At 46.6% G+C, this 15074-nt stretch overlaps 1 protein-coding gene across 1 annotated transcript in view; it reads left to right on the top strand.

The window, feature by feature from the left end:
• Positions 1-712: 712 nt before the first annotated feature.
• The window catches only part of ARL3 (ADP-ribosylation factor-like 3), a 17350-nt gene continuing 2988 nt past the window's right edge, over positions 713-15074 (top strand). The window contains exons 1-5 of the mRNA XM_009881612.1: positions 713-760; positions 1063-1206; positions 2334-2450; positions 7047-7097; positions 9067-9252. Of these exons, the coding sequence (XP_009879914.1) occupies positions 713-760; positions 1063-1206; positions 2334-2450; positions 7047-7097; positions 9067-9252 (546 nt within the window). The remainder of the gene's footprint in view (positions 761-1062; positions 1207-2333; positions 2451-7046; positions 7098-9066; positions 9253-15074) is intronic.

Raw genomic sequence — 15074 nt, 5'->3', positions numbered from 1 at the left:
AAAGGGCTGTAGGTGAATTCCTGTCCCAGATTTGCTCAGGCAAATTAGTTACAAGAGCATCTGTGTCCCCAGGCTGCATCTCAGTGTGGTGTGTGCTGCTCAGGCTCCGAGGAGCAGTCCCTACCAAGCGGAGGGGTGCAGAGCAGCGAGGCGATGTGCCCAAGGACACCCAGGCAGTTGTGGATTCGCAGCCTGCTCCTGTGCCCTTGACTGCAACTGACCCTCCCCTGTGGGGCCAAGCTGGGCAGCAAGACGCAGGTGGAAGTGGGGTGATTTGCATCTCTCGGTTACGTGCCAGGGTCCAGAATATTTTTCCAGCCATTTTAGAGAGGTGCAGGTGTCTGAGCGGTGGCACTGACAAAAGCTTGGGCATGCTGCTGTAACGTGCGCGGTTGTAAATGAGCTGACCTGCATATTCTGTTTCCTAATCCTGAGTGATACTGTCAGCTCAGAGAGCTGAGCCTGGCTAATGACTGAAATCCACTGTGCTTTTCTTAGCGAGGATGTGTGGTGATCTGAGATAGTTGTTAAGTGCTACATCCTGAGAATCAGAACTGCATGTGCCCCATGGGTCCAGCATGTTTTAGACAGATAAACGGGGTTTGAGATGATCAGGGAGTTACTATGAAAAGAACTGATGTCAGGTACATAGTAACCTGCAGTTAACTAGGAAGGAGATTAAATTAATGGGGTTTTCCCTCTGATAAAGATAATGAAGAGCTCGCAAAAATTTGGTTTGCAGCTCCTGCACATGATACGCGTAGGCACTGTCTTCCTGGCACAGGGAATGCCAGACAGCTGTGTGACAAGAGCAGTGCAGCCAGTAGTGCACCCCACTGAGCAACACTTGTGCTGTCTGAGACCTCGCCGATACTCTCTGAGATGAAGGAAAATAGGGGCGAGGAGTACAAGAGGAAATGGGAATAGGGACTGCAGGAAGGGGTTCAAGGTGTCCTGGGATCCGCCACCATACAGAACCTGTTTCAAGGGAGGAGGGCATGGCATGGTGGGGGGAGAGAGTTGGGGGGAAAATAACAGCTACAATCTGTCTTGTGGATTTAGGGTTTACTGTCAATCCTGCGTAAACTGAAAAGTGCCCCAGACCAGGAGGTGAGAATCCTCCTTTTGGGACTGGATAATGCAGGCAAGACCACACTCCTGAAACAGCTGGCATCTGAGGACATCAGCCACATCACGCCAACACAGGTAAGGAAGGCCTTTCCCTGCCCAAGGCAGTTCTTGTGGTCCCACCTGCCTTATACAAAGCACTAATGATTCAGCAGAGTATTTCAGTAGAAGGGGGAGCAACTGGAGCCTGGTGCATCATTAAGTTTGTGTTTTCTGCATAAGAGGAGACTCCCTGAAGGAGCCAGAGAGCGTCAGGCCAGATCTGTCAGGTAGTGCAAAAGTGGATGAGTCCTGTAGAGTTTTGCAGAAGGCTTTTGGGTCATGCTAGGGTTGCATGGATAAGACTTTGTTCCTGTTGTCCTTGACAAACGGAACATCTAAAGGGGGTGCTGCCCCTGTCTCCTTGCATCTTTCACCCAGCCAGCTGCAAGGTTTCTGCATATTCCAGCGCTCCCTCCGTGATGCCTCTGGTCCCCTTTCTCTGGGGCCTCGGGATGGGGGAAAGGGATGTCTCCCATCAGGAGCACTGCAGCAATGCTTCTATATTGACCAGAGGAGGTTGCTAGAGAGCTATGGGAGATGCTTCCCCCCACCCTGAAGCCACCTCCCAAAGCTCCCAGCCCCAACACCCCAATTCCAAGCCCCAGTCCCATGGGTTGTGTGGCAGCACGTTGCCAGCCCATGCCACATCCTGTTTTTCTACTTGAATGCCCTTTCAATTGGTGCTCTAATTGATGAAATGGACCCTTCAGACATGCAGCTGTTGCTCTTTTAAGCCCGGCATTAGCTGTGTCGTGTCGAATTGAGCTGAGACCTCTGACTTCGTGTTAGCTGGGACTCTCTACTCAGCTTTCACAAGCTCAGTCCTGCTTCTCACAGCGCCCTTGTTTTCCCCTTATCTGCAGCTCTCCCACCTCTTCCTGCACCCACCCTGCTGAGCCCTCCCAGGGTACTAACTGCATCATATGTCTCCGTAGCCATGACAGCATCAACCCTTGACCCAAGAACACTGGCAAACTGCTGGTTTGGCGGCTGTGTTCACTTTCGCCAGCGCCTCTCCCACAGCCGATCCATCTTTGTGGCTGCCCAGCCCATCTCACTGCACGTTGCAGGCATGGGATATATAAGGTGTTAATGTCTGCCTATGAACGTGCTCCAGCCATTCAGGTTTATGCTCTATGTGGCTTTGTTTCTGCTCTTTCCAGGGCTTTAACATCAAAAGCGTACAGTCTCAAGGCTTCAAGCTGAATGTATGGGACATAGGCGGCCAGAGGAAGATCAGACCATACTGGAGGAACTATTTTGAAAACACTGATATCCTTGTGAGTATTGGCTGTAGTTGAATGCTGTGTTCATGCAATGGCTTTCCAAGGTCTCAGCCAGAAATTCAGGAACAAGTAATGTAATGTCCCGGTTCTCAGCAACACCATTGCCATTGTAACAGGAGCTATTCTGAGTGAAATGGCAAGATTGGTTGGGTGCAGTAAGAAAAATACAGTGATGTTTGGAGAAATCATTCAGTTGTATGTTTTTACTTTCACAGGATGGTGCTGGTTATAGCCAGTTCCTTTCCTCTCATCTCAGTCTCCTTCAAATGAAAGAACATTAATACCTTGTCGTTTACCCGTCTGTAGCTCCTTTCACTGGAGACTCTGAAGGTCTGTCATGGGCATTAGTGACTTAAGCCTCATGTGTAGAGGTGGGTCAGTACAGTGCCTTTGTTTACTAGTTGGGGAAACTGAGGCATGGCAAAATTAAATGTCAGATAGGAAAGCTTCTGGCTGAGGGACACAGAGAGACCCCTTGTCTTGTCTTTTGCTCCTTTAATCATAAGACTGTCCTTTAATGTTTTTGACATCTTAACTGTACCTTACAATTAGCTACAGATGACTACAGTTATATTTACCTTTATTACTATATTTATACAATATGTTGTATTATATACAATATATTGTATTATATTTACCTTTGTGTTTCCATGCCAGAACACATTACCCTGGGACCCTCCAAGTGCTGTCCTGACTAGTTTCAAAGATCACCTCGAACATGCAGCCCCATGGGCCAGCATGAAAGCACACTGGGGGCTCCAGGCCTCTCCCCACCCTAAGCAATGCTGCCTGTGGGAGCAGAGAAAAGGCTATTCTAAGCAAGGTCTGCAGGGCTCCCATGGGAAAGCGGGAAGCTCTCTGAAAGATGTCCTTCCTCCACATACTCACTAATGTGTCAGGAGCTTGAGTGCACTTCCCCAGAAGGATCACTGCAACTAGGAGTAGGACTCTACTCCAAGGCTCCTGTCAGGGTCCTGAAGGGCCTGGCTGTGCCTGCAGGTTTAGAAAACATTGTCCAAATGAAGCTATTATTTCAATGGGGCTAATAAACACACAGTAATCTCTTTTACAGATCCCCCTTTTTCAGCCTTAATTTGGAATCTGACGTTTGAGGGCAGCCACCGCAGCATAAACCCAGTTGGTTGCTTTTGCAAAGGCTAATGCTGAGATCTTCCTAGGGGAAAGATATGGGTTTGAGAAGCTAGCAGGACACACATCACGCGGTCCTCTGTGGCCATCAAGAAGGGGGACACGGCATGGCTGTGAAGTGATTGTGCCCACTGAGTCCAAGCGTTGCAGCTGTGTGTCGTGGCGAGGCAGTAGGAGTGCAGATCAAAGTCAGCACTGCAAAGCAGGAGCTAGGGGATCTTTGGCTGCTGTGGCAGGTGCTCAGGCTGTGGAGACTGTGCAACTGCAAAACATTATCAGGAAGACTCTGCTGGCAAAGGCAATGAGCTACACTGGCCTGTGGGCTTCTCCCCTTCCCAGTGTGTGCTGCTTGGGAGGTGCAGAAATAAAGGTGAATTTTAAGACTGAAGGAGATGAAAGCAGTTGTTTTCCCTGCCCTCCTCCCACCACCCCAGTTAAAGCAACGTACAGGGAAAACTTTCTTTTTATACGAGTAAGAAAATGGTAGGTAGAAGCAGAATCTGTTTGGAGGAAGTGGCGGTGTGAATTCAGAGGGAATAACTGGTGTGCGCATGGACCTGAGCTCCCCTGCCTGCTCTCCATGCTGACTGCTAGTCCCAGTCTGGGAGCTGTCAGCATATTAGTGCAGTGCTTTGCTATGTCCATACTCAACAAAACTGGGGTCAAGTATATGCTGATGACTCTCCCTTCTGTCAGCCCTCACCTCCATTTTAGCCAGTAATTTTACGCTCCGACTAAGCTGGTGCAAGTTGTGCCTCTGTAAATTGAGCCAATTTATCCCTCATGTTATTTCTTTGTCTAGTCCCACCACTAGCAATTTCCGCCCAGCCCACTTACTCCAGGTTTTGGTTTGGCCTGTTGCTCAAAGGAGGCACCCAGCTTTATGGGAATTTCTTTCTCAAGCTCCGTTTCTCCAACATGGTATACTCAATGGCTGCTCAAACTGGCAAACTGTGCTACCAAGCACCACAGCCAGAAATAGGCTCTTGTGTGGCCTTGGCCATAGATGGAAGGTGGAGATGAAATATGCTACAGTTCCCAGGACCCCCTGCTCCTGTCTTCCCCTAAACTATATTGCACAAAGCAGAAAGGACCCTCTAAAGGGTATTAAAAAGCAGGAAGTGATTGCAAATTCAAATCCATGCAGGTGCCTTTGAATGAGAGCTTGGTCTTGCATCACACACCTGTGATATTTGGAAGCTTAACCCAGGCAAATAAGGTGTGGATATCTGGCTGATTGCATATTCAGACAGGCACCTGCAGCTATTTGGCACAGTGCTTTCTGGTTTGGAAGTAGGCACTCTGCACATACTTTACCTTCTCTGTGCTGTGCTTTTGTGGCTTTTGCCCCGAGCACTGTTGTCTCCAATTCTCATCTTGCAAAATAGCTCCCTAGCAAGGAACGGAGTGGTGCAGGAGGCAGCCTGGCTGGTTGGGACTCAGAGCTCTTCCTTGCCAGTTAGAGAAGCACCGTAATATGGGAGGTGCCACCTTTCAGTTGAGAAGTAGCACTCGACTGTTGCGTTCGTGTGTTGCTAAGCTTCCCCTGAGATGTCCTGAAGGAGGACAGATGACAGGCCAGTTTCACCCGAGAGCACAACTGCCAGCCCTGCAGCTTTCTCCTTTCTTTTGGTTTGTGTTTCCTACCCCAAACGGGATGCACAGGGGCGGATGCTTGGGAGGCGCAGAAAGGACGGGCGTAGCTGATGCAGTATTGGTGCACGTGCTTGGGATCATGTTGTGGGGAGAGGCTGTGTGTCACACCATGCCCACAGGCCTTTCCCCATCACGTGGCACCAAATGCGTGCACTGCTGACGCATCCCCATGCAGCTGCGTCCAGCCCTGCCGCATGTCCCCCAGCCTCTGTCAGTGTGCATCAGCCCGGCCCTGGGAGGACCGCAGACCCCAAGTGATCAGCAGAGAGGTCTGTGAGGTTGCTGGGTTACCTCCTCAGGCCTGGCATACAGATTCTCATGCTGCGTGTTTGGTCCCTTTTCAAACAAATCTAACACCGCTCATTAAGGGAGTGCCTACAGTTTAATAGATATTGCTGCTAGAGATCTTCCCTCCCCCTACTATTTGGTCAAAATTATCCTGGAAGCATGGAGTCTTATGCTGAGACTGCCTGCAAGGATGCCATTTATCTTGATGGCGGGGTGCTGTGCTCATCTATTCCCTGAAAACCAGGCTGACACTTGCTCCCTGTAAGCCACCAAAGAGCATGCAGATGACATGATAGCAGCTTCAATCACCGCTGATGGGGAATGGCAGGGACTGGAAGCAAAATGCTCAGTGTTTGTCACCAGTCCTGTCCCTGTCTGCTGTCCCAGCACCCTTCTCCTTCAAAAACCTTCCTGTACCAAGTAATGAAAAAGGGATATACCAGGGTATTCTTGCCTGAGTGTTATACTGAGGTCCTCCGTTTCTTTAGCTGTAGCTTGATACTTGTGCACTCTGAACTGCAGTAGCATTGCTAGGGGGAAGGAGGGTGACTGGACTTGCTAATTACATATTTAGGGAGACTTTTGAGGAGCCTTTTAACCTGTGTAGACCTACAGCTGCCTTCACTGGGAAGGCTTGTTTGCATTTACAACAAGAAATCAACACGTGCCATGCTGCTTGGAGAGGGTGTAGACCCCCTCCCAAGGCAGGGAGCCTGCGGGCCAGGGGATCCACCCTTCTCCATATCAGGGGACGGGTGTTTGGTTGGGATCTCCTCGTGGACCGTGAGATGTGGTGCCCAGCTCTGAGAAGGTGGCAAGGCTCTGCTGTTAGTCTTTGTGAGCCATCTGTTCCCTGTCTTCTCCATCGTCCTGGTGGACAAGCTTGAAGCTGAAGGTTGAGGCTCACAGACTAGATCCAGCCCTCCTCCCTGACCACCTGCTCCAGGAGGTTGCAGTAGGATCGCCTGATGGAGAGGAATTCACGTCCCCAATATATTCATCCGTCCCCTGAGTGCCATTGTGTGCCTTGGTGGCTCACTGAGGAGATGATGCCTCCTGCTAGAGGGCAGCATGGCATAGTCACAGTGCATTGCTTGTACACTGTTTGCTAGGGTGAAAGACCACGTCTGGCTCCCCAGGTTTTGCTCTCCTGTGCTCAGCTTCATCTTGTAAGCTGATCATTTGAAAAGATACCAGGTAGTCTCCTGTTTTCTTCAGATAATAGATGCTGTGAAGATGGTGAGAACATCACCAGTACTGCTCCCAGCTCCTTTCTGATCCTACCTACATGGCTGTCCACCCCACCCCCCCCAGCTTTAAAAGAGGTGGTTCATCTTCTTTCAGAACGTCATGAAGTTTTGTCAACATTTGCTATAAATAATACCGGGGATCTTTGTGCCTAAAAGCATAATTATTAGGCTCAGCTTGCTTAAGCACATGATACTGTGGAAGAGTGTCTTCTGGGAAGAGTAACTTTTCTTCTCATTTCTTTTTCAGATCTATGTCATTGACAGCGCCGATAGGAAGAGGTTTGAAGAAACAGGTCAGGTAAGTTACTTATGCCCAGCTTCCTTTGAAGTAACTCAGTGCTTCTGAGTGCCCCTTGCTCACAAAAGTTAGGAAAATGATTTTGTTGTTTATGAGGGAAATTTGCATTTCAAGAGACTTGCCTTTCAACATCAATGCAGATTATTTTGGTAGATGTGAAACAAGGAAAATAGGTAGCCTAATTCCGTTTAAATAGAACGGTTTTCATTAGTTATACAATAACAGCAAATGGAGCCTACTACTGAAAGCAAAAACTTCTCTAAGTCCTTTAAACCTTGCCAAACCAAGACCCTGAGGAATCCTATTTTCTTATTTACAAAGTTGAAATGGAAATCATATTGACTTGATTGTCTGTTGGATGTAATTGAAAAAAAAAAAAAAACCCAACAAAACCAAAACTAAGAACTTCATAACTAGAACTGGCCAGAAAATAAGATTTCCATTTTGCAAAGTTTTGATGTTTTGTAATATTTTGTATTTTAGGATGGAGCAAAAATAGGACTTTTGAACTTTCTTTTGCAAAATTCAGAAAGTGAGTGTCCCAAAATAGCTAGCAACAGGTTTACCCCTCAGAAATGGAGATTTAGTTTAAAGCCCTCTCTTCTGCCTGATTTGAAGGAGGCACTTGATCTTTTGCCTCTCAAGTATCATGGACACACCCTAACAGCAGAACTGCTGGTTGTTCTGGGAGTGGTGGGAATCTTTCCCCTGTTGGAGCTATTTCATTTTATATCAGTAACTAAATATTCATTGGGAAAAAGAGAGAGAGAGGAAGCAGAAGCTTAGAGCACTTGCCTGAGTCAGGCAGAGTCAGCCTGGACCCCTCATATTTCCACACACACTTTTGGTTTCAATAAATCAGCCATATCAGATGAAAGACCTATTTTGTTGAAAAATTCCAAGCCAACTCTGTTTATAACTCCATTCTCTCGTCCTGGTTTCCAAACCAAACATTGCTTTTGGGGGGCTGGAGTCAGATTTCTGCTGCACTTTAGCATCTCCCCAACTGCACTCTAATCCAAAAGTTTCTGGCCAGCGGATGAAAGATGTTAGGACAGTATCTGAGAGGATGAGACCTTTCCAGCTAAATAAGGAGCCCACAAAAATCTCATGTACTCATTTATCTGCAAAGACAGCAGTCCCTACAGGTTCAAGTTCTGCTGGGTTTGTCATATGTTCACAGAGGGAAGTGACTTGAGACTGTGCGCTTGTTTCACGTGAGGCCATTGCACAACCCTAGACATGAAGTATTTCAGCCATCGTTGATACACTGCAGATTCAGATGTGAGCTATTAAAAGAATCTCTTTGAGTCACCCAGTTCTGAATGAACAAACCCATTTCTCAAGATGCCACCCAATGTGTGCTATGCATATGGAGCCAAAATCCAGCTAGTAAAGTTGATCTAGCTTGTCTTCAGCTAGCCAATGCCTTCAAAAGCATCAGCACTTTCTTGTGGGAGGGAGATTTCCATTTCTGGGGGGGGGAAGTCCTCTCCCGCTCAAATTGCAGTGTATAAAACTAGGAAGAAAACCCTGAAACTCATTATTAGCAAAGATATCAGGACTGGTGTCAACAGCTGCTCAGGTATAAATGCTAGGCAGGCAATAACTTAAGACAGATTCCTCATACTGTGGATTTACATGTTTTTTGCTGTTTCATCAGTTTTGGTCTCCTGGGAGCAGGGACTGGTAAAACACAGAGTTGTAGCCTTAAAGGCAACTGCTAATTTCAGACCAAGATGAAGATTTTTGTAACCTGTAATTGGAAGAAATAGCTTTTGAACCTTGGGCAGAGATGATTGTATACATTTTTGCTCTCTTATAATAAGATCTAGGTTTCACTGGAACACACTCTTCCAGTATTTGCCCTAAATATATTTCTAATTAGAGACAACCACTGGTGGTTGAAGGTTTTCTTCCCTTCCCTCTCTCCGTCTCCCCTCACCCCACTCCCTTGTAAATGATATAGGAGCTGGCTGAGCTTTTGGATGAAGAAAAGCTTAGTGGAGTGCCCGTGCTCATATTCGCTAACAAGCAGGATTTGCTGACGGCTGCCCCTGCTTCGGAGATTGCTGAGGGACTGAACCTACACACAATCCGGGACAGAGTCTGGCAGATCCAGTCTTGTTCAGCTCTTTCAGGAGAGGGAGTACAGGTGAGGCTCTGGAGAAGGCTTGCTGTGCCAGCAGGCCATCTGTAAGAGATTGTTGTCTGTTGATGTGCAGGGTGGGGCTGGACCGGCTGCCTCGCAGAGGAGGGTCAGCACAGCCAAACCCTTGCAGCGCAGAACACGGGGGGCACGTGTCTCATCGCCTGTGCAAAGGGAAGGGGGAGCTGTGGGCTCTTGGGATCTCTCCATCCCCGGGAAAGGGGAGAGTGATCGCCTCTCCACCCAGGACCCCTTGGCTGGGCCAAATGAAGACATTGATTTATTTTAAAGAGACTGCTGTCAGGTTAATCATTTTCACAAAACAAATCATCTTTTGCTATTAACCCCTCTGACTGTTACAAGTGTGCACTTTAGAAATCTGATTTACCTTCGCTTCTAATGTCGTTTGGCATTTTGCTCAACCCAGGCGCCAGAGAGAAACCGATCAATTTTTCTGATCCAAAGAAACACAAGAGTTGCACATGGGGCAAAGACCACTTCTAATGGCAGCATGTGGGGCAGCAGAGAGCCACCAAGGGGGCTGAGTTGTGTTCCTGTGCTGAACTGTAAAAGCTGTGTCTTGGGCTTCTGTGCTGTAGCCACTTCCTGCAGTATAGTAGCTCTTTGTAATGTAAATGGAACCTAGGTTTGTTTATTTCACTCTTAGGCTTTCCTGAATTAATGAAATATTTGCAGTGCTCGCAATCTGAGCAGTCAGGAGTACTCTCTTCACTGATATTTAAAGAAACAGAATGGTGAAGACATTTATCTTCATTGCAGATTCAGTAAAACCTTATTTGTAGATGCTCCAGAGCTGTTCAGGATAGTCAGATCTCAAGCTGAGTATGAAGAGTCACAGAAGCAACCCGCAATACTGAGTGGGCAGTAAAATGGCAGATGAAATTCAGTGTTGACAAGTGCAAAATAATGCACATGAGGAATCACAACCCTAACTATACTCATACAATGATGGACTCAAAATTAACTGCCATTACTCAGAAGCAGATCGTTGGGAACAGCAGTTAGTGCTCATCAAAGGCAGGAGAGGAAAATCAAATGCTAGAGAACGATCAGAAAGCAAACAAGAAACGTTCCAGAAAACATTTCTTTTCTAGCAGGATAAGGGCATGGTGTGCCCATACCTTAAACATGACATTCATTTCTGCCTCTGCCCCATCTAAAAAGATTTTAGTAGTAGTAGAATCATGGAGTCCAACAGAAAATGAGGTTGAAGGGTCTTCAGGAGATCTTTAGACCAACTTCACATATAAAGCAGGGATAACTATGAGTCTAGAGGAGGTTGCTGAGAGCCCTGTCAAGTTATAAATATCTCCAGCCATGGAGATTCTATAGCCTCTCTAGGTAACCTCTTCTAGCACTTAACTACCCTCATCAGAAAAAATATTGTCCATACATCTGCTCAGAATTAGGAGAGATTTGAAAATCCTCTGTTGAGAATGATCAGTAGCACAGAGTGGCATCTGTACACGTGGATAATAAGTAGATCAGGACTTGCAGCTTGAAAGAGAGGACAGAGAGTGGGAACACCTTCAGGATTTATAAAATAAGGTATAAAACTGTCAGATAGACTATATGTGATTTTTTTATGTTGCTAGAGGAAGAGTGTTCCTAATGAAATAATCAGACAACAGCTTCAAAGAAGTAAAAATAAGTGCAGCTTTGTGAGTTGCATAATTAAATTGTAGGTCTCATTGGCACAAGATATGGTGGAGACCAACGGTATCAGTCAGTTCAGAAAAATACTAAGTGAATTTCTGAAAAACAGATCCACAGGCAATTAAATGACCACTAAGATCTGGAGGCAGCTTTTGCATGAGGAACAACTTGGGCCGTGGACTGGGAGGAAAGAACAGAGCAAGGGAGATCCTGTTCCTACATGTTCTTTCCCTTGGCATCCAGAAAGGGGATGCTGGCCTGGATGGACCATTTGTCTGACCCAGTATAGCAGTTCTTCTGATTTAAAATTCTTAACCTGATGTTTAGACCTCAGCGCAGTAGGTGGTGTCCTCCAAAGGGCCTTTATTTAGTTATCTGAGATACAAATTCAGCTGAAAGGCTTCAACTCTAATCTTTGTTTTCAAGTGGTGGTGGTAGAGGGAAATGCGTTCCACAATGTCAGCGTGTATTCAAGTCCAAAGAAATGTGATCAAGAAAGCGAGGCTGGAGTTCACAGGGTTGCAGCCAGGCATAGGTCACCTTCTTCCCTTCTCCAGGCCCTTCTCTAGTTTATAGATGTCCAAGTTAGCTCTCCAGCTGCAAAGGGGCAGTAAAAAGTGGCAGATGAAATTCTGGGACATGGGTTGGATGTGCAAGAACTAAATGATAGAAAATGGCACTTCTCTGTTCGCGAGCTTTGAAAAATGCCTCCTTCTCAAGCTGATCTGTGGGCTCTCCAGAGTGACCTGCACACTCTTTTGTTGATAGCACTTTCTTACTGTGCCTTCTCCTTGAAGTACAGTGCATCCCTGTACATTCAATAGAGTAAAATACGTAGCCCAATACCCTCTACCAGGGAAATGAAAACTGCTTCTGCATTCACTTCCAGAAAACAGAAGATAAGAACTAAATAAAAGTATTTGCAGGCCTATATATTTTGTTCATCGTGCTTATCTAGACAAATTAATTTAGATGCAGGCCAGATAACGTCCCGCTTTGTTGACCGCAGTCTCATTGCCCTAAATACTGCAGCTTATTCCATAAATTATTATTGCAGGAAGGTCAGGGACAGGGAAGTTGCAAACTCTCTACAGCTTATAGAAAAAGAGTGCCTACATTTCTCTTCTGCCGTAACTCCAGCCCTATCCAATCAGTCAGCAAGAATACCAAGCTCTCCCTTTCTGTAGAAATTCATTGAACAAAATGGTTTGGGAGGTGGCTTTTAAACAAGGATTTTAGTTGCAGCTGGATCAGCCCAGGAAGAAACAGCATCTTCAGTCCTGGGACTCTAAGGAGAGGTCAACATACTCAAAATTTAGGGGAATCAAAGAAGAACTCGCTTAAAGAGTGATATTAAGAATAGAGTTTTGAGGATTGTGGTATGTGATATTTCTACCGGTGGCTCAGAAAGGGAGCTCTCTATGCATAGTTAAATCTCCGGTCACTGCTTTAAGGACTTGTTTGAGAAATGACAATGAGTGACAGCAAAATAAATGAAGACGTGGAAGCATCAGGTATTCAAAATGAAAGCCAAGGAGCGAGCACGCTAATGGTCGCTTGCTGATGGAATATATTATCTAGAGTAAAATTGGAGACATTGCTGACGGATTTTGCAAGGAAGAGTGGTGGCATATCTAATACTGAGCACATGCAGGAGCAGAGTTCATAGGGGAAGATTTTTGTGACAGCTTGAAGGAAGAGCAATGAGCAAAGATAAATAATGCCAATAGATGAAGGAGAAATAGTTTGAAGGTCATTTAATTAGTTTAGCTGCTAGCACCATGGTGTATAGAATTGGGTAGTTAAGACTGGGGATTTCAAGGTTAATGAGATTAGATTATGGTTAATAGAATGATATAAATTTAGAGAATTTAACTATTACTTGAAATGGGTTATTTAATAAAACTGTTAATTAAGGAGGGAATCCATATTGTCATCTTCTCTTTTAAAATTAACCATTGGGGACTCTGGAAAAGGGGCCCAGCAATGTCCTGGGCAGGCTCAGAAGAGAGGTGACTGGGTTAACTGGAAACCCCATGCAGCGTTCTCTGGAAGCCAGCTGGTAGCCCCTCTTATGGCAGCTGAAGACTTCATTACCTCCTGACTGCTGACTGTAACCATGGGCAGCACTTGTCTTGTTAATCAGACTTCATGGTGCCATTGAGGGAGGAGTAGCATCCCTTATGCTTTGGGGCTTTTTCAAGCAAAATGTCTGCTTGGGTCTGATTTTATCCTTCAGCCCTAGTTAGGAAAGCGGGAAAACCTTTTCTCCCCACCACAGCCATTTGGGCTCTGCCTGTGGAGCAGGGTCCTGCACCGGCTTACACCGAGACCCTTGCGCAGGGTACAGCGAGCGAGGGAGGCGATCGCCAATGTCAGCAGAGAAACATAAGGGAACTGTTGCCTCACAATGGCTCTCTGGTGCCACGTAGGCTCTCTTGGGGTTGTGTTTTGTGACCAGATCTCCAATTGTAGTCCTTGGCGTGCAAAAGTGTACATTCCACCCTGGCCAGCTGGGGTGGGGTGAAAGCAGGCAGGAGTCCTCTGCTTTGCAGCCTGCCCTCTTGCTGGAGGTGTTATTTTGGGGCCAGGGTGCATATTAAACATGACTCAAGGCTTTGGACTGGTCCGTGCTCTGCAGCTTGTTTCTTGTCTGAAGCAAGAGTCTCCGATCAAGGCAGCAGGAGCTCAGCCTGCCCTGAGGAATCGTCCTCCAGAATGATGCTGCAGCGTATTGTGTCCGGAGTCTCCCAAGCATAATGGCCCCCTGGAGACCATTAAACGCCAGTGGAACTGAGAGTAGCCACTAAACTTCTCTAATTTATGCCAGTGCTGGTCTGGCCCAAAGGACTGTGGGAAGGGCTGAGCCGCCTTCTCCTCCCTGTCTGTTTCAACCTAGTTGAGAACGAAGCCCGAGACCTAAGTTGCACTGATGCTGCGATTCAGCACTTTCGTAAGGGCAAGATTCAGAACAGGACCCCCCCGGCAATGTTATATCCTCAGAGCTAGGTTTTGTCTTAAAGATGTCTTAGCTAGGGCAGGCTAGATGGGGGTCTTCCAAATCTTTACGAGGTTCTGGGACTACTTGTAAATGTGATTTAAAACCAATCTTGATGACTGCAGCTCTCCTGGGGCAGACAGAGCCAGTGCTTTTTGAGGAAAAGCAACCATGTTTCCAGATTACAGGGCAAAAGTCTTGTGATTTTTAAGCAGGGTAAGGGGGGGAGCCTACAGCATTGCATCAGGGATGCGAGGTCTCAGAGGACAAAGGAAAAGCTTGCACCCAAGCAAAAAACAATGGATAATGTACTTGCGGGAGCCTGTAAAAGCCAGCCTGTACGATGACTGGAGGTGCAAAGAAATGACAGATAATGAAGGCACAGTCCTAGCTGTGCAGAGGGAGAAGAAAGTGACAGTTAAAATAACGCATACCAAAAATGCTAGAGATGGGGAATTTTGCACTTGCCTGACCCAATTTGTTATGGCAGACAGAGGATTACATGAAAGGATTAAGCTTTGCTGTCCTTAAGGTCACATTAGGGGTCACAAGTTTGTGGCCTTGCCTGATCCCTGTCTTGCAGGGGAGCAGAAATCAGGAGGCTTTTTATGGGGTGGAAAGGACTCGTTCGGTGTGTTTGAAGTCAGATTACTTCACTCCCAATAGCTGCAAAGCTGATAATGCAGAGAATAAGCAAGCAGCGGGCTAATCTCATGCAGGACTTTTTATTTCTCCTGGGGAAGGCTCTACCAGTCCTTTCCCAAAGGGCGTTAGAGTACAACTCCCCTGGCACAATAGCAGATGTGACTGCAGCAAGGCAGGGTTGTGCCAAGCAGCATTTCTCTGCAAGAAGCATTATTCTCTTCCCTGGAGTTCTCTCTCTTTGCTTTGGTAAAGTTTACTAGCTGCTTGTTAAGGAGCTAAGAGAGGCGATGCTGAAAGATCTAAAATCTTTCCCTGGCTAAGTTTTCCCAGGGTTGACTTGAGGCTGGAATACTAATATTGTATCCATCTCTATCCTGCCAATGTCTCTGTGTCTCAACAAAGCAGCCCAAGGACATCTATCAAGATCTAAATGTTACTGTAGGGATTGTACTTTCTGCACAGAGCCATCTTTTTAAGCATGCAGAAATAGGGACAGAGTGTGTAGGGA

This window comes from Charadrius vociferus, unplaced genomic scaffold, assembly GCF_000708025.1.
Source record: "Charadrius vociferus isolate BGI_N301 unplaced genomic scaffold, ASM70802v2 scaffold282, whole genome shotgun sequence".
Taxonomy (NCBI): domain Eukaryota; kingdom Metazoa; phylum Chordata; class Aves; order Charadriiformes; family Charadriidae; genus Charadrius; species Charadrius vociferus.
The sequence above is the reverse complement of the archived record's forward strand: the minus strand, read 5'-3'. Positions and strand labels throughout refer to the sequence as shown.